This window comes from Falco peregrinus, chromosome 2 (assembly GCF_023634155.1).
Source record: "Falco peregrinus isolate bFalPer1 chromosome 2, bFalPer1.pri, whole genome shotgun sequence".
NCBI lineage: Eukaryota > Metazoa > Chordata > Aves > Falconiformes > Falconidae > Falco > Falco peregrinus.
The window spans coordinates 23,280,886-23,304,496 of NC_073722.1; the positions used below are offsets into that span (position 1 = coordinate 23,280,886).

The 23,611-nt window shown below is 38.5% G+C and overlaps 1 protein-coding gene across 2 annotated transcripts; it reads right to left on the reverse strand.

Annotated features, from left to right (window-relative positions):
- Nucleotides 1–1,682: 1,682 nt before the first annotated feature.
- AP1AR (adaptor related protein complex 1 associated regulatory protein) lies at nucleotides 1,683–23,327 on the reverse strand. Of its 2 annotated transcripts, XM_055794995.1 has the most exons (10): nucleotides 20,506–20,974; nucleotides 16,346–16,394; nucleotides 14,702–14,728; nucleotides 13,800–13,825; nucleotides 12,801–12,897; nucleotides 11,955–12,053; nucleotides 9,501–9,562; nucleotides 8,371–8,444; nucleotides 7,314–7,442; nucleotides 1,683–4,119 (listed from the first exon to the last, which is right to left on the reverse strand). In XM_055794995.1, the coding sequence occupies exons 1-10, from the start codon at nucleotides 20,580–20,582 to the stop codon at nucleotides 3,854–3,856; spliced, it is 906 nt and encodes a 301-aa protein (XP_055650970.1). In that variant the 5' UTR covers nucleotides 20,583–20,974; the 3' UTR covers nucleotides 1,683–3,853. The 2 variants fall into 2 exon arrangements, with proteins under 2 accessions (XP_055650970.1, XP_055650971.1); XM_055794996.1 differs by lacking the exon at nucleotides 11,955–12,053 and having other exon boundaries at nucleotides 20,506–23,327.
- Nucleotides 23,328–23,611: the final 284 nt, after the last annotated feature.

Here is a 23,611-nt window from a genome sequence, read left to right on the forward strand (position 1 = left end):
AGCTTAACAAAACCAACCTGAACAGGTATCACTGTGTCACTGGACACAGGGCTACTGGTTGCAGCTTTCCAATAGTTGTTGGCTGCTCAGCTTTTATAGGCTCTTGACCCAAGTCTTCCTACTCTTTAATTAGACAGCGTGGCCATGCCTGCAAATACAAGCTGTCTTGAATAAGAGAGCAAGATGCCAATATAACCTGAAACAAGCTCTTACATATAAAAGCTTTTACGTGCAATCAGTCTCTCATATAAAATGCATGGGATTTCTTACATTCGCCAATTTGGCTTTTGTGTGAGGGAGGAGGGAGCATTAGTTTTGCATTCCCAGTAAACAGTTCTCTTCCTGCCGATTACATACAAGTTCTTGTTTTGTACTGCTTCGGGCTTAAAAACCAGGTTACTATTACTACCACTAAGAAATATCGTTGTTACCCAATTTCTATTCACTGGCTCCATCATGTAGGGCATTAACCTATGGCACTGATCCTATTAATTGCTTACACTTCCTGGGATATTTTCTAAAGAAAAAGTGACAACCCCCGTCTCAGATTTTCAAGTGCAATATATAAACGGAAGCACCTACAAACAACACTTACCAGAGAAAAGTCTTCAGTCTGGTCTGCAGAGCCGAGTGCTGTGTCTCAGCAGATTTTTTATTCATTCTGTACAGCAGGGCCCTACAAATATCCACAGATCCAGAGCACAGCATTCCTTGGGCACATCTCCAGGAACCAGGAGAAAATCTTGGGAATGTAAAAAACCCCAGCAATTTAATCACTTCCAAACACTAATCATTTCTCCAACTGTATTTACCTGGGGTAAGAATCAACCCCAAAACACATTAAAAAATTAATCCCCTCCTAGGAGGATCCTATTGCTGTGTTGACTTGACTAGCAGAAATTAGCTCGACTGAAGATATTCTTTCAGTACAGGCATACTAGAGCATACTTTGTTCACCAGAAACAGATTCTGCTTCCACCTCCACCCACCCTGAGGCTGCCGTTAGTATATACTGCTAACTTAATTGTGAGAAATACTACACACACAAAGGCAGCTAACATTTTTTGTAAGCTTTTGCTTGGCTTAGCTGTCCTAGTACTCTCAACAGTGAAATACTAGAAGACAATGCTGAAACACCAATTTTATACTTAACCAAGTAACTGACCAGATTGCCCAAATAGTCACATCAAATGATCTCTATTCGACAGTGGCTCAACTTTAGCATAGAAACACGTATAACTGGTAGGTTAACAACTTAGTACAACGCTTCCCTGGAATATAAAAATAATAGTTTCTTGTTACAAACACTGTATTTCCTATATACAGGCACAATCAGCTAGGCACTAGCTCAGGCTGAGAGCAGTTTCCATCTTCACATTACGCAAGGAAGATTATCTTACCTTTAAGTAAGAGGGTACAGCTACTCATTACTGATGGAAGAAGGGCTCCATGCTCCAAGTTCCTCAAGTCCTCCATTATCATAGCTTGTGTAGACAGGTCTCAAGAAGGGATGCTATGGAATTCAGTAGTTAAAGACACAGCTAATTATTTATTAAAATCTTCCTTAGTTAGCTGACATAGGTAATTTTGTGTCATGTTCTAACAATTCAACTTTACACGCTGCTTTCACTATGTATGGCACAGCAGCCACAAAACCAGCAACAGATTAAACTGCCAAAAACTTAAGACTGACTGAAAATTTTAATGACTTCTAAATTTATACAGATACGTATTTTCCAGTACTGTTGAATTCTTTCACATGTGTATAATCTTTCAGTTTCTTAGATTTCCACAAATATTGACCAAAATTTCTCAAGTCGCTCAGTGTGGTGGTGCACTGAACTCTTGAAAAGCGGAATGCTATTAACCATGGCTACAGAACATGCTCATCACGGTAAAAGCCTTCAGCTGGAGCTAGCTTCCTTTTTCCCAAGTGCTTGTCCATTCTACAAGCAGGAATATCAGCTAGTTTACTTCCTCCAAGCATGGTCAGGACAAATAAACGTCATGTTCACTCGTCAGGAAAAGTAGTGACTACTGCAGGGTAAAGTTATGGTTTCAGCAGGTAAAAAACTTGTTATTTACATGTTGAGAAAGTTGCCTTTGTTTCCATAGGAATATATTATACAAATAAATGTTCAGGAGAAGTTACACAGTAGTAGCTTATGCCAAACCAAAAATATACATTTGATGTGTACAAATTTTTAAAGATTACAGGCATTGCAAATGTAGATAATTACATTAAAATATTTTCAATGACATAGCTATGGTTTAAATTAAGAAATGGAATGTTATCAACAAGATTTAGCTGTTCAGTAGTGTTAATATTTGTACATACTTAATCCAAGTGTGCAGTATTTTTGTTCAAGTTATCATGAAAAGGACCACACTCTAGTGACCCTAATATTATACATAGGCTCAGATGATCTAAAACAGCGACACAGCTTTCACTGACAAATTGGAAGACCTGGTCTTCCAATGATGCATATTTACTGCTTAACACAGCATGTTGCTTCTACTCCACAATGAAGTTAGAGCCCTTGCCCCTTTGTTCAAGGAAAAACAAGACGGCTACACAAAATAACAGTAGAGTAGCATGGCTTTACTGAAACTTTGGGGAAAGCTTGAGATCTACAAGTGTTTTGCACATTCTCTTCAATGAGCTTTTTTCCCTTTTTTTTCTTTTTGAAGTATAACTTACATTAAGTATCGGGGGAGACCACACAATACATTACACCAGATCTGTAGTAACTGAACACCTCCTTGAATTTCAGTTTGTATTAGCAGTATTACCCATCCAGTTTAGAGGCACAGGAAAGCTAGAGCACTAAAACACACTGTTTTGTAACCTGAACTTTTTTTTTTTTCCTTTTAAAAATGCAGATATAGAAATTCAGTCTTTAGGTACTTGTTCTTCCCACCCCAACAGCAGAGCAATCATCCCTCCCCAGCTTGCTCAGAGAATGTTCTTTTCAGTAATTGTTCCAGTTAAGTTGAATCTTAAGTTTTCCACAACTAAAGAATTTTAAGGACCGTGTAGTAACAGATGTTGGTCTGTCTGGGGGGGGGGGGGGCAGAGAAATCAAGACTTTGGTCCTCCCAGTTCTCCACTAGATACTGGTTAAAAATTAGAGTTTGACACATAAAAAAATCTTTATAGTTGGTTTTCTATATAGCACACACTTACTAAGTCTGGCATGTTAAACAAGACATCTTACCTAACCTGATGATTTGTACTGTTTGTTGAGGTTAACTGTGCTTAGCATAAAGCAATAAAAACAAAAAGGACAACACAAAACTAGGAAGACTGTAAACTAGACAGGGAAAACGTGCAATTTACCATGTATGAAATTTGTTTTGCAGCTGGCTAAGTACACCCTCTAAATAGCCACAGAATGAGTCAAAAAGCACATATCAGAAATGAAGTTTTTTTAAAATTATTTTCCTATATTCAAGTATTAGATAAATTGTATAAGACTTTCTGAGATAAACGTTAGGCCAGTGATGAATTTTAAAAACAAAACCAGTAGAAACATCATCCAGGAAAAAAAAAAAGCTCATTAAAATATAGACATGTCAAGCTATGAAGCTTAAATTAGTGCAGATAACTTTATATTAAATCCAGATACCCAGAAATATACACAATAAAATCACCCCAGTTTTCATAAAAGTTTAGAAGGTAGACAATAAAATTGCACTTAATTCTGAATTAATTCAGAGAGCAAGTCATTCCCATTCCTTGCTGATCAATTAATAAGAAAAAGGGAACCAACATTATAAAAGAGCAAATTGGCTTTGTACATTCTATTTCACTTTCCAACATTTGGTCATAAACAAGGGCCACACAGTTTCACTATCTGTCTTGATGATCAGAATCTGATATCCTTACATCTGATGCAGACAAATCTAGCACAGGATTTACAAATCCGGCATATTCTGAATTGCCATTGTCATCCATTTCAGCACTAACAAAGTCATTCTCCCACTCCAATCCATTAGAATCGTCAGAGGCTGAAGCTGGATTACTTCCCGTCTTCTTGCTATTACATTTCAGTGCCGCCCGCAGTATATCTTCTTCTGTTTTGGAGCGTTCTCTCATTGGAATCAATCTGTTTATGCCTGTGATTTAAGACATGTTTTTAAGGACAGACGTAATTTTGAGGGAAGTACCTTCACGTTTGTGTTAGAACATCAGAAGAAACAGCAAGAATCCTTTAGAGATCAAGACTCTCATAATTCCACTCCTGAGCATCACCGTACTTTCTCTGGTGCTGCTGTTCACATGAAATACATACTTTGCAGTCAGTTTTGGCCCAGATGAACACAACAGACAGTGATGATGTTTTACAGAGTTCTAATGAAGACAACCTAGTGAAACAACTTACTAGCAGTGTTTATTTCTCCTATATATGCAGCCTGCTGCCCTACATTATGGGCACGTAAATAGCGGAAGATTTTTGGTACTGTGCTACTTCCAGAAAAGCTAAATGTCTGGACAATCCTGCAACATTCCTGTAACTTACTGACAAGCACGTGAAACATTTTAAACAGCAGCTAAAATTTAGCTAGATATTGGGTGCATTTGTTTAGGAAAGGTCTTTAGTTTATTTCAAAAAGGCGTCATTCATTTCACACAAAATAAGGCAAAATACGGGTCAGAAAACTGCACAACAGCAGAGATGCCATTTATTTTGTCAGTAATCAGACTTTCTCATGGTGTATCAAAACCCTCCCACGCCACTGGAAAGGCTAAAGGAGAGGATTTACAATACTCTTCTTATTCACTGGACTCCTTGTACATTCTTAAATAAACTCCCCTTCTAAACTTGGAGAACTAGCTAACTAGTTAATTATAATTAAAAAGTTACACATTACAAATGAAACACACAACTCTTGTAAGGGGGAGGCTTCACAGGAAAAAAATACTTAAAAGGTAAATTGTTCCCTTCCTCAGACTCAGTTGATAGATTGTATGTTAATGGTTCATGGACCTTTCAAAACATCACTATTTTCAACAGAATTATTCCTTTGGTACCAACGGCTCACTTGAAGCTGCTGCCCATCTCAAGATACACTGCTGAAAACACCAATACAATATTAGTGCTACAAGGCCCTTGTCTATTACTTGAACGTGACACCAAAGAATGAAAATAGAATCACTGTATAAAAAAAAAAATCTGTTTAATCCAGGAAAGTTACTGTTTCCAGTTTCTCTTCACAACCTTTGTCTTTCTGTATAATGCTCTTTATAAGACTATAGCATTGCAGGGCACAAACTAGGCATCTGCTGTGCTCAGACTGCTCCAGTCCACAACCCCATTTCAGTACTACCATTACACAGCCATTATATACTACTATTAGTAGTACATAATCATGCCTAATTCAAGATCTAGGCATTATTCCCTGTTCAGAACCTCCTAATCCAGCAACTTTTCAGTCAAGCAATGTCATCTTTTGTTACTATTCTGATAAGTTGTTTTTTTAAAGGCTAATATCCTTTCAAAACACTGGTCCTTCTCTACTCTGTGTTCAGCCCCCATACAACTTTGTCTACTAACAATAAAAATGTGTGACTAGACCATAAATTAATATCCCAGTTCACCAAACACACACACACACACTTACTTTTTTGGATCTGTCCAGTCTCCACAGTAGATTTTGACAGCACACACAGTAACTAAACTTCTTATCCCCAGCAAGCAGTCAACCCCTTCAGGGAGATGGCTGTAATAAACTTAAAATCTACCAAGAACATGCTAAAAACTACTCAAAGTCCTTGCAATATTGACTAGTGCTTCTTTCAAGTAACCACATTCCTTCCTTTGCAGCCATGAAAACAAGTCACTTTCTCAAGCATACGCAATCCTCCATGGGTTATCACACCATCTCTTCTTCCTAGTAACCTCAAATCTTGAGCAGAAGAGATGCGCTACCATCACAACGACTAGCTCTCAAAAATAATTACTCTGTAGAGCACAGGCTAGTAGGAATCCGAAATGGAGCAATGCAGTAATGTTGTTCTGGTTTTAGGCAGTTTTTGGCACTTCTCAGCACTTACTATTCAGTTACCTCTAAACTAGATAAATACTTACAGTGTGACAGTGATAAGAGAACAATGAAGACCAAACATCAGATTGTTAATTCTATATACAGAATTAAATTTCCCAACAGTGAGGATAATACAAGACCATATGTAACAAGACCCTCAACCTGTCAAACAAACAAGATACTTTTGCATGCAGGTATGCCTGGTAAAGACTGAACCTTGCTCTCATCTGGTTTTCAATAGTTACTTAGAAAGTAACTTAAGCTAACACCCAAGAGTGGAAGAACAATTCAATCTGTAAAAAAAAAAAGCAAAGAATGCAATTGTTGCATTTCTTAAGCATGGCGTAGAATAGAGTTCCCAGAACGCTGTTTCTGCACTGGTGCTAATTGCTCTAAACATAAAATCCAGTGTACTTCAACATACGTGACCCTGCCCTAGCTTCAGTTCCTCTAGAACACTAATAGCTCTTGCACACCCTAGCTAAAAAAAGATGCTGGGTATTTCTGGGTAAACCTGTCAAAGTTAAGTATTTCACAACAAGTTTCTGAATTAAACATTTTAGTGCTCTTGACAGTGCTGAACTTTTAAAGTGCACACAGATTGTCAAAAGCCAGCCTACTAAAGAAAAAAAAAATATTTGCTATGTATTGGCTAAAAGAAATTCTGGGTTATTTTTATGAGCTTTTCAAGAGTTAAGGTCTCAGATTTTTTCATTTCTTTTGAAACTAAGACAAGAGCTTTTGCTGATTTACTAAAGAGAACAGAAAAGATCTACAACAAACAGCAGCAGCAACCAGAATAGCTGGGATACTCATCTGGAACAGACCTAAGTTTCCCGTAGAAGTTACAATAAAAGTAATTAGGGTTTAAAGAAACAATACTTCCCAAAATACTTTACTCCTGACCAGCTTCCACATTTAAAACAAAGAACAAGCTGTTCCTTCTGCTACTGGCTCACAAGAGGGCAGCATTTCTTTACGATTAGTTGTGAGTTTACAAGTCAGTTCCTCAAAATGCAGGAAAAGACAGTTTACTGAAGGATCCAAGGAAATTAATTCAATTATTAGATAACCACATTTATCAAAATATGCAATTTTCTAGGTAAAAGTAATTTACAATTTAAGCATTACATATTTAACAGAAATTGCATCAGAATTAAGTTTTAATACACCTTCCCTTTTGCAAACTACAAATTGACATAATTAAAACAGTCAGCCTTTTAAACTTGTAAATTAAGAATGAAACTGAATGGTAACATAAATACCTTCTTCATCTTCCCACTCTAAATCTAATGAAGTGCTGTCATCATTTCCACTCAAAGATTTTGTTTTGGTCATTAAGTCACAACTGCTTTCTGTGTTGGGCGTCAGCACTGTAGCATCAGATGAAAGTCCTACATATAAAATTTTTTTTTTTTTAATTTTTAAACATACTTGAATTTAAGGTTCAATATGAAAAACTAAACTTTCAAAAGTTTTTTTGTGCTTTGTGGCCTTCAAGCCTCAGGAACATTTGGAAAAGCACCCCATCCATCACTTCAAAGAGCATACAGTAGCTTTTTAATAGTCAACATCACTAAGATATTACAAGAGGACATTTAGCAATACTGCCTAATGAAAACTATAGGGCAATTTAATAAGCTGTGAGCTGGACTTATGTGAAGACTTAAAAGAAAAAACAACAAACACAAACCAAACACCAAACCTCCCCCTCAAAAACCACCAAGTTACAGGCAGTGTTTCCCAAGAATTACCATCAGCCCTCCAGCTTCTCAGTGACTATCACATACTGTCACAAATTCCCTAGGGATATATGTTTAAAATTGTTTTTCTCTAAACTGTTAGTATCCTCTCTTGCACTTCATTAGAAAAAAATTAAACATTAGTATGACTAATTATTTTGCTGAGAGTATTTCAAAAAACTATATACATGCATTCACATCTTTGATACACAGTGTGGTTTTACAAGAAAAGTTCACAGCATTGACATTGCCTGCACAAAGATGGCTGGAAAACGTAAGTAAAATAAAATCCATGCACAGGACTTATTTGCTTACAGAACTTGCTTTTGACAACTGGAAAAACACAGCATATGCAACTTGTGCTACAGCCATTCAAACAGTTGAAGCATCAGGTATTAGAGAGAAAAAGAAGTTTCTATGAGATTTTTTAATACAAATATACATATAAGCATTCTATATATGTAAGTATGTATATATATATAAATAAATAAATAAATAATGTTCACCTAGAAAAAAAGCACCCTGTGCTCCTCAGACTCACTTAACCTTTAAAGACATGCATAAGAAAAGGAAGACTTACTACTACTTCGGAAAGCTTCATAATGGAATTTTGTATTTCTTAAGAAAGAATCAAAATCTTCCTCTGCCACAGAGCTGTAAGAACAATGCATGTTTTTTTAGCGTTATAAACCCCTAGGGATGCCATAAAAGATACATTAATCCACATGCCCCCCAGTTTTATGCTACAAAGCACATAAATCGTAAACTTAAAGCTTTTATGAAATTATCTACAAAATGCCTTTGCATTCCTACTCACCTCCTCTCCCAGTCTGAGCTGCTCAATTTTTAGTAATATTTTCAGTTAAGAGATTAATGAACTTCTGTAACAAAACAACTCTTCCCTTCATACTTTTTCACTTTATAAAATGCCTCCTTCATTTCAATTCCTTTTTTAACTAAGAATTCAAATCCTGCTACTGCAGTCCTTCATTTCTAAAATATGGCTAGTTCCTACTCATACCATAAAACCTCAGTTTTCACCGCTCCTTTTCTATCTGTACTTCCCTAACTGAAAATTCTTCCTATTCCACTTCTCCTCCATTCAAAAATAGGTGTTTGATTTTAGACCCTTCTCTAAACTCAAATACCATTCCATAGGATTTTTTTTTGTGTGTGTGTGTGAGGTGTTTCTTCCCCCCAAACACTGAACACAGAACATGGGATTGAAGAGAATTAAATTAATAATATTAATAAACAGGCAGACTATATAAACATTCAATTCCACATTTGATTAGTGTGTATTTTACTGGGCATTTCAAACAGGGTTCCGAATAATAAAAATATTTTTATATTAGTTGAGATTTTATATATAGAAATCTTTTTAATACAAAACCACTAGATTGTGTATGTGTATATACTTTAGTAGCTGACAGTATGTTCAGTTTTGTATGCATCAGTCTAATAACCACAGTGAAAACCAGAATGAATGCAATCTAGCCTCTCATTTCGCAGATTAACAGTAACCAGCTCGCATTCAGTAACTATTTGGTGTGGAAAAAACTGCAACAAATGATAACAGCTCTAATTTAGAAATACTGCCAATGTTACATTTGGAGAACGTGGAATTTTTTTGGGGGGGTGTGTGGGGGAATGAGGAATAGGAGTAAAAACAGTCAGTCTTCGATAATCACTAATAAAATTGTGTCTTACCTCTGATGTTCTCCATTATTAGCAGCATGCGCTCTCTGTGTTATCCTTTGCTGTCTACGTTGCTATGGAAAGAAGCAAACTGTTGAAAAAGCTGAATGCAATCACTCAGAGCAATACACTCAGTACACCAGCATTCCCTTAACTGAGACATTAGAAAGAGTGTTGTCCTGATTATGACAAAGACTAAGATAAAAATGAACCAGTTCATTTTAGTATCTAGCTACTGTATTTTCTGAAAAGTCTATTCTCAGTCTTAACAGATCTGTCCCTGCAAAAGAAAAGCAGGGGGAAATAAGCCAGAGTTTTTTACTGTCAACTTTAACTTCATCTAAGAATCTCTCTTTGCTGGTGAGAAAAATGCATCAGATAAGCTAGTATTTTTTAATCCCAAGATGATGATGGCTCCGTTTCTTGGCACATTTTCCATCTCTGATATTTATATAAGTATCAGAATAAGCAGATTGCAATCAATAAGGAAATGGGAAGCGTAGAAGTAAAAGAAATACCACGTAACAGTGGTTGTAGGCAAGAAGACTTAAGTATGCAGGGAGAAAGAGACAGAAATTTGGTACCAATATAGTTAACAAGTCTGTAAAATTCAATTACTGACACATGCAACAATTTTCTTTTAAGATTCATATACCCACATAATAACCAATTTCAATTATCTACCTATTTTGCCAGGTCACATACAAATTTTTAACACTGTAGGTTCCAGGATACACATTTTAAAATTCTCTTCTCTTACAAACCCTGACATTTAGTAGGGCAACATTAGCAAGCCAAATTAGTTTTAAAGGGATGCCATACTTCCCATGGAAAAGCCATTTTTTCTCGTTTAGAAGACTTCTGCCCACAAACAGCAAAGAGGTGAGCTGTGTATTCAAAAAAGGCTTTAGTTTATTTAGAAAGGCTAAATGCTTGATCTGTATCTATAAAAAAAGCACACCCTTAGAAATCCTTATAATCTTTGTGGGGTTTGGGGGGAGTTGTTTGTAAAGAAGGTAAGTGGTACTAATTTTAAGGGAGGAGGAAATTAAAATCTCTATAACGCATTCTATCTTAGGTCCTGACTAAAAGAGGTGCAGATTAAAAATACTGAAGGACAAGAAAAATAGCATTTCTTGCACAGAACTTCTAAAAAAAACAGTTAACGCCATGAAACAATACTTCTGCTGACTCCATATAGACCAGAAGTGTTAAAAAAAAAGCTACAGGCAAAAACCATCAGAAAGTATTAACCCTCCCATAACAAACGACAAGAGAATAGAAAGAAGAATGTGAAATGAGACCTATACTTCACAACAAGTGTTAGATGAACACTCACTCATTACTATCAGGCTGGAAATAACAATTTTCAATTCACTCTTCTGAACATAGACAATACATTAGGGTTAAACATCTCCCCTATACTTATTGTAGATTTCAGACTTTTTCAATTTGTCTAAAACCTAACTTCTGAAAATTTGTTTCTAATCAAACAACACACATCACATGCCTAGTGGACTATTTCCTTGAACACGTTACAACTGCAGCCACACACATTACAGATGAACAGATAGCACAAAGTGAAAATGTTCTTTTTAACATACACACTTTGGCAACCTGAAATTTGTCGATGTTGTGAAAACACATGCTTTAATAGCTTATTAAGATGGCAAAAATATTAAATGCACGGATATGTAACTCTTCAAACTGCAAGATGCAAACCATGAGTAACAAACGTTATCGGGATACAGAACAGCATCAGTTTTCAAAAAAGCAGGAAAACATAATGTGGCTTTTGTTTTGCTCGACCAAGCTCCAAAAGAATGGACACCAGATATCTGAAAGTAGGCACAGAGTTATTAAAAAAAGACTGCTGTTAAGTCATTACTAGACTTTGGCTACTACACATACAAATCACAAAGTGATAGAACAACTCAGGTTGGAAGGGACCTCAAAAGGTCATCTAGTCCAACCTCCTGCTCAAAGCCGGGTCAACAAATTCAGATGACTTGGAAATACATATCTTCATGTTAACACAAACCACAGACATAAGGAACAATTAAGTGCACAAATATATTAAGTACATTGTACAAATCTACATAATGCCATAAAGTGTGCTTAATTTCGGGGGGGTGGGTACTAGAAACCCATCACAGATCACTTTCTATTAAAGATCGGTAACTACTATATAATGTAAGAAGTCTGTCAAGCTAATTATAGATAAAAATTATACATCTCATTCAAAATCTATACTTGGTGACATAAGCAGTTTCAAACAATTCTGACGATTTTCAGCTGCTCCAGTCAGCTGTAGTTTAAAATTGTGTATTTCTTTCTCTGCTAGAATTTACAAGCCAAAGCAATTTCCTCATTACGTTTCCTGAGATGTAAAGGATATTAGGAAAGTCTGCATACATAGAAACAGAACAGAAGCTCTGATATATATTGGGGTCTTTTTCCCCTCACCTCCAAGAGCTTTTTCTGCTTTGCTGCCCTGGCTGCTTCACGTTGTGCAGCATATAAAGCCTCCTCTTCTATTCTTAACTTCTCCTCTTGTAAGGCTAACTGTATATGAACAAAACAGTAATGGTTAACAAAAGCAGAACCTATCTATCTTCCTATGAATAAAGCCGTAAGTTCAATAAAACAAAAGAAGAGCTACTAGAAAATAAAAATAAAATAAAATAGACTATAGCTAAAACATTTTTCCTCATTAACTGAATCTAACAGCTTCCCCCCCCACCAAACACCCCAATAAATGTAGGTAATTAAACATTACCCTATTGAATCAACATCATTACTAGTGAATCCCTTTAAATGCATGTTGCATTTTATTATGAACTGCACAGTGAAAGACTTAAATCTTTTCAGTTGCATATTTCATTGGTACTTTATTGAAAATCATTCTCAATTTCTACATTGTATTCCACATAGTATTCCATTAACTGCTGACACGCACTAAAAATGACAAATTATGGGCTTTTTTTCTTAAGAAAAGCTCTGGAAAAAACTGCGCACAAGTAAAGCTGAATCAAGTATACTCCCCATTTTGTCTTTGGCAAAAAATTCCAATTTATCAGATCTCAAGTTGGAAAGCCAGCCTATTCACTCAATTTTTTACTATGAGGCTATTTAAAAAGAAGCAATCTCAGATACAAACTTAAGTTGCGCAGCAATCTCTTTGTGTATCTTGCAGACTAAAAAATACCGATGAACTCCAACTGTTTCGTTCAAGCAAATGGAATCTCCTTGCGTTCGTAATTGAGATCTAAACTACTTTAACAGAAAAGCTATCCAATCGTGACTGCTTACCTCTGACTGAAGTTTCAAATCAACAGCTCTCTGCTTTTCAGCAATGGAGTCATAATGTCTGTCTTTCAAGTCAGCAATTTCTTCCTCAGTCAGAGGTCTGAAAGCATGGGGGAAACACAAAAACACTCCATCTATTATTTACGCATGACAACCTTAAGTTGCACAAACATATCCATACAGTCTTTCTTGACTGGCTCTTTAATGCAAATTCAACAAGGGGTGCTTTTGGCCAGCTCCTCCCAAGAACAGAGTTCCAAAGTTCCAGTTTACTCAAGACAACACTGTCTCTCCTTACTCTTACAAAGGATTTTTTGTCTCTTTCTATAAAGTATATTTTCAAAACATTATTTGCTAACAGAACTACTTGCAATAGAACAGTTGATATCATTGCAGTGTAAATCTCACTTTCTTTTACTTCTTTTTAATCCCCTAATTGTAAATTGTTCCCCTTTCATCTGTCATCTACTTTATGTCTACTTATATGTATCTAACAAGCAAGACTGCAAAAGCATTATTATAATGTTTGCTATATCACTTCTTTTGAACCATTCACAGGGAACATCATTTTGGGAACTGTCAAACTTACATAATGCAAAATGTCTAGAATTAGACAAGCAACACGTACACTTTGGTGCCTTCGTATGTTTCCTATAGAGCAGGCCTCCAGGTTTCTACTGCTTACATAAATGCTAACACGTTCACAAAAAATTCACTGGTGTTGTAGCACTAACACCCTGTGTAACTTTAAATACAGACTCTGGAAACAAGAATAAAAACAGTATGTTGCAAAGAGTCTTAAGTGTCATATATAGTTTTTGCATGGTGCATTATCATCTAAACTGTTTTGATGTGGTTAAGCATGAAGGTTAGTTTGACATCTACTCTTCCCATGTACGTGATGACTAATAAGACAGAGAGGGTTTTGACAGGAACTCTGAAAAGTTTAAGTCACAGTGAGAGAACAGAGCTAAGAAGAGGTCCTGAATTTCGAAGTCTTACCTGTGACTGCTTCCTGGGCTATCCCCCTGTTAAATTTAAAAAAAACCAAAAACAAAAACAACAAAAAAAACAGTCAGTGTTTGAGAATCTCAGCAATCAAGTCAATCTTAAGATGGGGGGAAAAAACCAATATGAAATAATAGTTTCTCCCATATATTGGTTTTACAATTGGGGGTGGGAGCAGGGAGGGAGGGGGAAATCACTTGTTTTAACTTGGAATTTCAAAAAATCTTGTTACGCAGTCAACTGTGGCTGAGTCAGTAAAACAAATAAGTACTTCAAACCAAAAATAAATATTCCAGCAGTGTATTTCAGGAATCAAACTATTAGTTCTCATTTTTTAAATACAGGGCAGCGTACTGAAAATGTGGGGGGTGTCCTCCCCTTATCAACCTGTATTAAATCTGTAAGACTAAAGTTTTAAGGCCAACTTCTATTTTTCTGAAGTACTATTCAGCCAGTTTACCCATAATTGTAATGGCAGAGGACTCCCAAAACTTTCCTTAGCAAAGCAACCCAGGTCCATTAATGTTTTCAAACAGAGAGCATTTGTTGTATCCTATGTAAGAGTTACACCAGGAGCAAGTTCTCCTTCAAGTCTTCCCCCCCCCAGACACATTTTCCACCACCCATCTTTTTCTTCTTTCCTTTTTGCCTTCCTAATGTCCATAGTGCTGTCTTCCTGAAATGATTACTTCCCATACTCTCCCCAAGTAGTTTTCTCTTCTCTTAGGTCTTCATCTCTCCCAAAGTGTTAAATACTCATTCTTAGACCAAGCAAAACTTAAATTAAAAAAAACCCTGTGATTTAAGTCTGTAACATAGTGGGAGGAAGATACTGGTCTTGCAACCATTTTTAAGGGTTGTACTAGCAGGTTTCACATTATAATCCAGGTACTTACCTCATCACTTTCCACTAGGTTCTCAAACTGCAAAGAAAAAGTAGTAAACAATCTTTATAATTCAATATAACAAGTCACTAAACACATACAGCAAATACAATTTTCATATTTAATCTGTCTTGTAAAAGCACTACTGCAACAACAACACTGGGACTGTAATACCATTAATGAAGGCCCCTACTTTTAGAGACATTATTACTTTTATAGTAGGATCTATCTTCTTACCAAAGTTTTTCTTAAACATTACATTGCCCTAAAAGCAGAAGAGTCAAAAGTAAAAAACTTTAATGTATTTCACTACAACTTACGTGACGGCCCTAATAAAAATGAAATCTTACTAGCTTCTGAGATTGCTAATAGTTCTGCATATCTGAAGCATTATAATACAAGCAGTGGAAGCAATGGTATGGCTCTGACATACACCAAAGCACCCACTTAATTTAAAACTATAGAAGATATAAGGGTTATAGTGCATGTAACCTCTACCTCACACAGCAATCATGATGCTTAAGGAGTATTTGAAGATGTATTTAACTTACAGAAAACATGGAGTTACTTTCTACACAGAATTCTAAAAAAAGCAAGCAACAACCACCCCCCCTCCCAGCTTTGCACATAAGAAACTAAAGGTCAATAAAGGCAATGTAAAGCTTAATGATAGGAAGCCAAAAGCAATGCAAACTGGGTAAGAATACATGGAGCATTCTAAGCGGCACAAACTCATCCAGCAGAAGTTCAACTATCACAAAAAACCCAAAGGAAATGGAAATTCTCTGTACTATTTTCACTGAATACACACCTTCCATGTAGCAAATACATCAAACATGGAGGTCAGTACCTACAGCAAGACTTCTTATCGACTAATTGCTGTAAGCAGAATATGAATAACAATCTGGGAGGAGGACAGAACCTTATTTCCCCTACCATATATTTCCGCTGTGGAGATACCACACAACTGGAAGTTGTGCACTAAAAAAAAAAGGTAAAAAAAAAATATATCACCCCTACCATATACATCTGCCCCCTTTCTTGAAAGCCAAAGCAGTGATTACAGTTATTAATGTTATTCTCAGTAACAGGGGCAATCTGAACAGTCTAGGACATTTAGACCATAAGGAACACTCAAAAAAAGTAAACCAGGTTATTCTGAGAATCTTAACTTACACAAATTAACCTTACACTACCCTTGGCAAAAAGGGTATTTGGTGGACAAGAATGTACTGCTGTAGTGAGCAAGGTGGACTACACACATCACTAACTATAAAGTAACCTCATCAGATTCTAGCTTTTTGTGAAGTCAGACTCATGACTAGATGTCCTGTACTTATACCAACAGAAAAATCACTCCCAACACAGCAGTGATGAAAGATGCAATAGGCAGACTTCAGAATTCTCTAGTGCTGAGTATCAGAACATAACAGATACTTCTCTTCTTCCCAAATAATAGATTAAAGCTAGGTGACATATTAATGTTCCGAGGTGCTGTAAGAACCACTATCTTGCCACCCAGTGCAGCGTTCATTTAGTCTGAAATAACCCAGAGTATGTCAGTGCAGATAAACTGCAAAAATTGTTAAAGGCATTGCAGGATTTCAGCTTTTCCACTTTTTCTTTTTTGAAATCACTAGAAATGGAAGCACTCACCTCTATAGTGAAGTGTTCTCCTGTTGAACATGTTCTAAAATACTTTGATCTGGAAAAGTAAGTCTACAATTACACTACAGAATAGTCTTCAATTCACAACAGAAGGAAAACAAGCCCGACAACTTTAAATAGTTTTTGAAATATGTTAAGTATGTATAAAATAAGCATAAAATCTTCATGTATTAAACACATTTACTTGTTAACCTGTGCTCTGCATCGCTGCCACAGCGGAAAGAGGCGAAACTGTGTAAACATCTTATACAGAACTGGAGAAACAACAAACACCCTGAAGTGAGAAGAAATCACTTACCAGGATGCTGGACTTGACTTTTACAGACATTTAGAGTGTTCTGCAATACCTTTAATACATTTTTATTGAAAGACATTATTTCAAGCAATTCCTGAAAACAGCGTTGCTCATCACGGCACTTAACTCTTTACTAGCATAGTATCTTGTACAACATCAATACATTTGTTCTTGACAGCTAGGCACTGCTAGAAGGTTGAACCTCAGAGAAAAACATCTACGAAGAGGTCACGACAATACTTTTCAACTACAAAAACAGTATTTCCGGTCTGTAATTTTATACAGGATATCAGTCTCTCCTGTGAGATTGTTCATCTTAACACTGTCCTCTATAAAAAAAAAAAAACCCACAGTATTAAGTTACCTGAATACCTTTTTACCCAGTGGAAGAGGTTTGGCTATCACCCAAAAGAATAATCAAATGTATACTGGTGTTTCAGTACAACATCCATTTCATTGAACTATTTTAAAAACCAGAGTTTTCAGTTGCAAGTGCTGGCTGATATCAGGAGTATAGCCAGCACGTCAGGCATCTCTATGCTTGTACAGAAGATCATTTTGTACTTGCAATGAACACAGACTTCTACTATGCTAAAAGCAACACACCAGCCAAAGCCTGAAATATTTTTCTATGGAAGTCAGTTATGATACGTCTCCCATGGCAACTTGTTGCACAACCTTTCCTTCTGTACAGCAGCGTACCTTGCAGTGCACAGCTGCCACTACAGAACGGTTTCCAGTTGACTCATTGCTATGAAACCAGGGATGAAAGGCCACTTTAATTCATGCACTACATTGCAAGTATAACTGGGACATGTGGCACAAACACTTAAAAGTAATTTCATAGTAACATTTTGGTGTGCAGGAGCCAATACTATTAAGAATCTAATTCAATAAAACTGTTACAGGAAATTGTTTCAGGGCTATATGTTGTTAACAAAAGCATAATTTCAGTTATAGCATCACGTGCTAACTAAGTCACACTCAACTTTACAAACACGCGAGCTGCAGTCAGATTAGTTGCAAGAATTGAACAGTGAGTGAGTTTACAGAAAACTAAGACAATGCAGTGCAAGCCTACTAAATGTAATTAGAAATAGCCCAATAGCAACAATATTTCAAGGAAGATCTACGCTTTCTCCCATCTGCTGGACAGGGACTCAGTAACAGTAGACCTAGTTCAGTGCCGAAGTTTGAGCCCCTAATTACCAGAGCAACTATGGAAGACTGAGGTAATTAGCAACAGAAATGGAAGACTCATCAACTTCACCCCCATACACAACAACTTCAATTGAAATAAAATAGTAACCTATTAAAATGCTTACAGCTGTTATTATCCTCTTTTAAGCCCTAGTGTTTCATTATCTTCTAAAACAGGCTTGAGAAACTTTTAGGTTTGACAGGTACTAGAGAAAACAGTTCAGCTAATAGGCCACAAGACTTTCTAAAAACTGCCAGATCCATCTTCAAAGATCTAAAGCTGTCAAAGACTAACTTTTCAGCACTCCATACATATATATGCTTTATTCTCCTTTTATGCAAAGTCATGTCATCATCTTTAACTTTATAAAAACCCAATCAACTTATACAGACTATGTGTGAGAAAGAAGTCACTAAAAATGAACTTTTAATCTATTAAAACCAGGGCATGAATTAAAATTACTTTTCCGACACCAGTGACAAAAAGCATTGTTTCAGTTTTGCTACATGATAACCCCTCCCAAACTAACCAAGCAAATAACCCAGAGACAAATTAAATTCATTTTTTCTTTTTTTGTTTGTTTGTGGTTTATTCAGGTTTTTTTTCTTCTTTTAAACACTCCTCTAGGAGTCCAGAGGAATTCTTATGGTTGAATTTAGCGACAAATTAGCTATGACCTACTTTCTAGTTATTCCTGCAGCTTGTAGTACTTTGAGCAAAACTATTTCAGCTGAAGTATAAGGACACTTCATTAAAAATAAAAAATTACCACTGGAAGTTTGTGTTTTTACAGAAAGTCAAAAACTTATACAACACTAAAGGAGGTTTTGCTGCTTCATTTCTCCCTTTAGCAAATAAGCCCCTAACTTCAGCAACTGTCTGCTAAAAAAACAAGTTGGAGACTATGAGATGGTGTGGCAAGAAGCTAACAAACTATACTTCCCAAATCCAACATCCACCAAAACCAAGTACTAGAACAGATGACAGGCAAACACCACTTAATATACAAAAGGATAACTAATTTTTTGCAAACATACAAGAACAGAAGAATACAAGGGGGAAAAAGCCAACCAAACAAAAAAAGAGAGGTAATAGTCACTTTAGACCAGACAGAAAGACAACCATGTGTTTAGAATTTGCTGTTATAGCCAAGACTATCTTGTGCCTTTTTGGATTCTGGCACCTATCCAGTGCTCTTAACTGACTTATAAGCAGTCGGGGGGTGGGGGGTGGAATAGAAGACCAAAGAGACCCCACAACCAAAGGAAATTCAGAGGGTAAGTACATGTTACTGGAGACTAATTTTCACTCCCCCACCGACTGCTAAAAAAATGGGTATTATCCTATGAGTGAAGACTCAGCAAAAAACACATGCTAAGCAAAGACCTTTCAAGTATTACCCATTTTTCTCAGGATACAGCACAAGAAATGGATATTTAAGTGCCAGCTGTCAAGGCATTTCAGATGTTCTCATACCCTCTGCTAGAGAGTCTTAAGAATACAAGCAGATGTCATACACACACACTGTCCTGGACTTTCCCCCATTTCTCTGAAAAATATTCCTAAAAGGTCTTTGGTTGGGACAAGCAGACTTGCCTGCTAGAGCTGATGTGAAATAAAAGGCTATGAGTTTGCAACATGTAAAATGCTCAGCGTATCCATCTAGGATGATTTCAGTCCTAATACATCAGTCCAAAGCAAGATCTGTAAGTATCAAATATTGGTAATTATATGGAAGAAAACCAAGTTCTTGTATAGGTGGTGTATCATTCCCATTTGTACACTACTTTTCCATAGGCTGGTTGTTGCAGAACAAAATGCAGATTACACATTTACAAGATATACGAAAGTTTATTTGAACCATTCTGCTCCTGACCTTCTGTAATAGTCCCTCTTTATCCCAACAGTCTCTGCCTCTGACTGATCATATTCCAGAAAATATGGTGTTTCTCCACCTTCACACAAACATGGTAGCCTGCACAGATTTGGGCAACTGACATGAAAAACCCTTCTAAGCCACTTCTTCCAGAAAAACAACCCTGGAAGAGGGCTAAAGGAGCATGAACATCCCCGCAGCCGGTTCACCCAAGCCATCCCTGGAAGCGTGTTACCATCAACCCTCCAAACACACAACGCCGAGCAGCCTTTCAACGGCATTTCATCAGCTCGAGCTGTCAAGGCAGACGCTATACACACGTTTTCTTTCTCTCTCCCCTCTTCAACCTGCCCGCCCTACGGGGAGGGGGCGAAGGGACAGCCTGCAGACCGGTGTACCCACGCCCTGCCTGAGGTGCCAGTTGCCCACCTCACCCGGCACCGCAATGGCCCCCCAGTCTCCTCATCCACCCCACCAGCCTCCTCACCCCCCGACCCACCTCACCGGGCACCCCAACAGCCCCCCGGCCTCCCCACCCCCCCGACCCACCCCACCGGGCAGCGCCACGGCTCCCCGGCCTCCTCAGTCCCCCGCCCACCCCAAGGCAACCCTCGTCCCGCAGTCGAAGCCGCCGTCTCAAGGGCCGGCCGCCTCAGGGGCCGACCGCCTCGCCTCACCTCCCGCCGAGGAGTGGGAAGACGGAAGGCGGAGCCGGGCGGGCTTCAGCACCTCCCCGCCCCGGGGAGGGGAAAGGGGTAGCCGCGCTGCCTGCTTACCCTCCGCCTCGCTGGAGCCGGCCGGCTTCCCTCCGGAAGAAGAGCCCGCAGCACCACTGCGCCCAGCAGTTCCCCATCGCATTCTGGGCAGCGGCGGCGAACGGCGGCTCCTCCTCCCTTCGGGCGGGTTCAAACCGCCCCTGCCATCAAGGGCGGCGGGGGAGAGAGGAGGGCGGAGAGGACGGGCAGCCGCTGACCCCGAGGAACAAAGGGCCGGGCGCCGGGCGGCGGCTCCGCGCCCACAGCCTCATGGCCGCGGCCGCTGCGCAGAGGCGGACGCCGCATGCCCCGAGCGCTGGCCCCGCCCCCGGCGGCCGCCCCGCCCCCGCCCTGGCGCTGAGGGGGCGCCAATCCACCCCAAACCGCCCGGCGCGGCGAGAGGGTGGTGCTGCGTCGCGGCAAACATGGGCATTTCGAAGGCTCTTCACCTTAAGGGTCAGCGCCGAAGGTATTTATTTCCCCTCCAGGTGTTGTCTTATGGGAAGAAAGGGTGGGTGAGGGCTTGAGTTGCCTGCTGCGGGTGGGAGCTGGGGAGGAAAGGCCCGGCGCCAAACCAAAGCGATGGAGCTTTGTCATCGGGGAAAACAGGATGGGTGAAAAAAAATAAGCCGGTTTACTACAAAACTGCCTTGGAAAGAAGTCAGTGACATCTCATGATCAACTGTCTCATCACCACCGCATGCCACGGGTGTGATTTTTCTTTCTAAATGTACTTTATTCCCCTCCATTTTGTGGAATGAAGAGAAATAGGGTATAATGTGAAATCCTGCATCTTGGCATATGTTCATAACATCTTGTACTCTGTGTGTGAACAAAAGTTCCTGAAGTAAAAAAGCCAAACCCCACTGCTGTAATTTCAGCCCTAAAAGATCATTTGGGGCACCTGACCACTTCATCCCTGACTTGTCTGTCGTTGGATACTTCATTATCAAAAATATTAAATAACTAGCTGTTTGTCTTCCTGAAGTGCAACAACAAGAACTGTGATGGGTGATTCTAGCAGATACCATGATGTCTGAAAATTTCTGGCAAGCAAAATAAAAAACAAAAATCAGAACTGACACCACATTGACATTCTCAAGATGAATGTTTCAGAGAGCTACAGCAAGACAAGCATGATGCGGAAGGCACACAGCACAGCCACATATTTTTTAGTATGAAAAGCTAAACAATATATAAAAGAAATGCCATTGCCCCACATTCAAAGGATCCAGAATCCAGACTGACAAATTGTATCAGTTGCAGTCAGCTCAGAATACTGAAAATGTCTAACTTATACTGTAGGTACTTAGAAAATAAAACTATGCAGTATTTCATTGGTTTAGTATTTCATTGGCTGTGTTGACTGTAAGACTACCAATTTAATTCTCAGAAAAAGAAAGCTCTTCTAGCTATTGACTTTAAAACTCTTTTGCCCCTTTCACATTAACCTGGGAGATGTCCTTTCCTATGGTCATGGAAGATCAGAAGAGCTCATGGTAGCCTGCATTTAAAAGAAAAAAAAAATATTCCAGGGTTCCAAAGGCCAGTATGAAGAAGCATCGCCAGCAGCCACACTTTTGAGGAAAGGAATGGAGTCAAGGTCCCCATTGGCTACAGGCATCACATTATGAGAGAAAAAACATGGTTTCTTTCACATTATCGAGTCTGAATTTGGTCAATGCTGTTGAGATACCAACAGACTGTCAGACATACCTGGAGCGGGGGGTACTATATGATTTAACAAAATACCTCATTTATTCTTCACCACCTTCAGTCTCTGTGGCTTTAAATTACAGCACCACACTGACACAAATCATTGGAAATTAACAGTGACGTTATCTATATAAAAATAAAGATCACTCAAAATACAAACCTCAAAGCAACCTATAGCCAAAAGGAATTGTCATCTTTAAGTTAGTTGCTGATGGTAAAAGCCAGCATTACTCACACAGCAGTGGGGCGGCTAGAATCTCTGATTAATAGAGATCCCATTGAGATGGGGCACCGTCCGTAAACAAGAAAGGCTGGTTTCCCATATTGTTTGCTACAATTAAAATAAAATTCAAGAACCATCTGCACTGAGAGTGAGTTTTTGAAGCCTGTGTTTTGTGCCTTTTGTTTAAACAAGCCAAAATTGGTATCTTAAGCAATGGAAGAGTTAATTGGTTGCCAAGTTAGCTATCTATTAGCAGTGCTGAACAAATGCCAGGACCCAGAGAAGGCACTTGCTACAATAATGATGAGCAGCAGAAGCTGGGAGGAATATAATAAATTAATGACAACTGAGCTGCAATTTTTTTTCCTGGAAATGTAAGGTCAGCCTTGAAAGGTGCATTACAGTGATTGCATATAGGAAGTGGGAATAAGGATGAAGGAGAAATAAAAAAAAAAAATAGAAATGAATTACAGAAGGTGACACATTATCGACATGACTGAAGAGAAATAGGAGAAAGGTTTCAGAAAGCATTATTGGAATATTGATGCCTCATGATGCTATTTTCCAGGGAATTGGGCATTTTGGCAAGGTGTACACTGCTCCTCTCCCAAAGAGAAATGTTTCAGTAGCTAAACCTGACAGGTGTTCATAAATTTCTTCAGAGAAATTTCTTCTACAATACCCTAGACTATGAAATATAGGCCACAAAACTGAGAAGATAAATGTCTAGGAATTGACTGGTAAAAACAGAAGAGGAAAAGTGCATGATGGCCATGGGGTGTGACATTCTCGTAGCAACGTGGCAGGGCAGGAGTTACGCAGCTTTGCAGTCCTTGGAACAGACATAGCTGGTCTCCACTTCCTTTCTATTGCTTTAATCTCTTCTTTCCCGCACACACACCCCCTCCCCTCCCACCCCCCACCCACCCCAATCTGTAACATAGCACCTTTCAGGAATATCCACACAGAATGTCTTTGTTTCTGTAGTTGCAGTTTCTGATTGCTTTCTCCTGCACGCATCCTGCCATGCCACTGGTGTCCATGTCCAGAGCAAGACAAGTCAGTGTGAGAAAAAAGCTGTCAAGGGTTGCTCCATCAGTTGCTGTCACCAGTGTGCAGTGGAGAGAGCAAGGGTGTGTTGGATGAAGTCTCAATCAGTAAACCCACGTGCATGCTTCAACTTTGCTA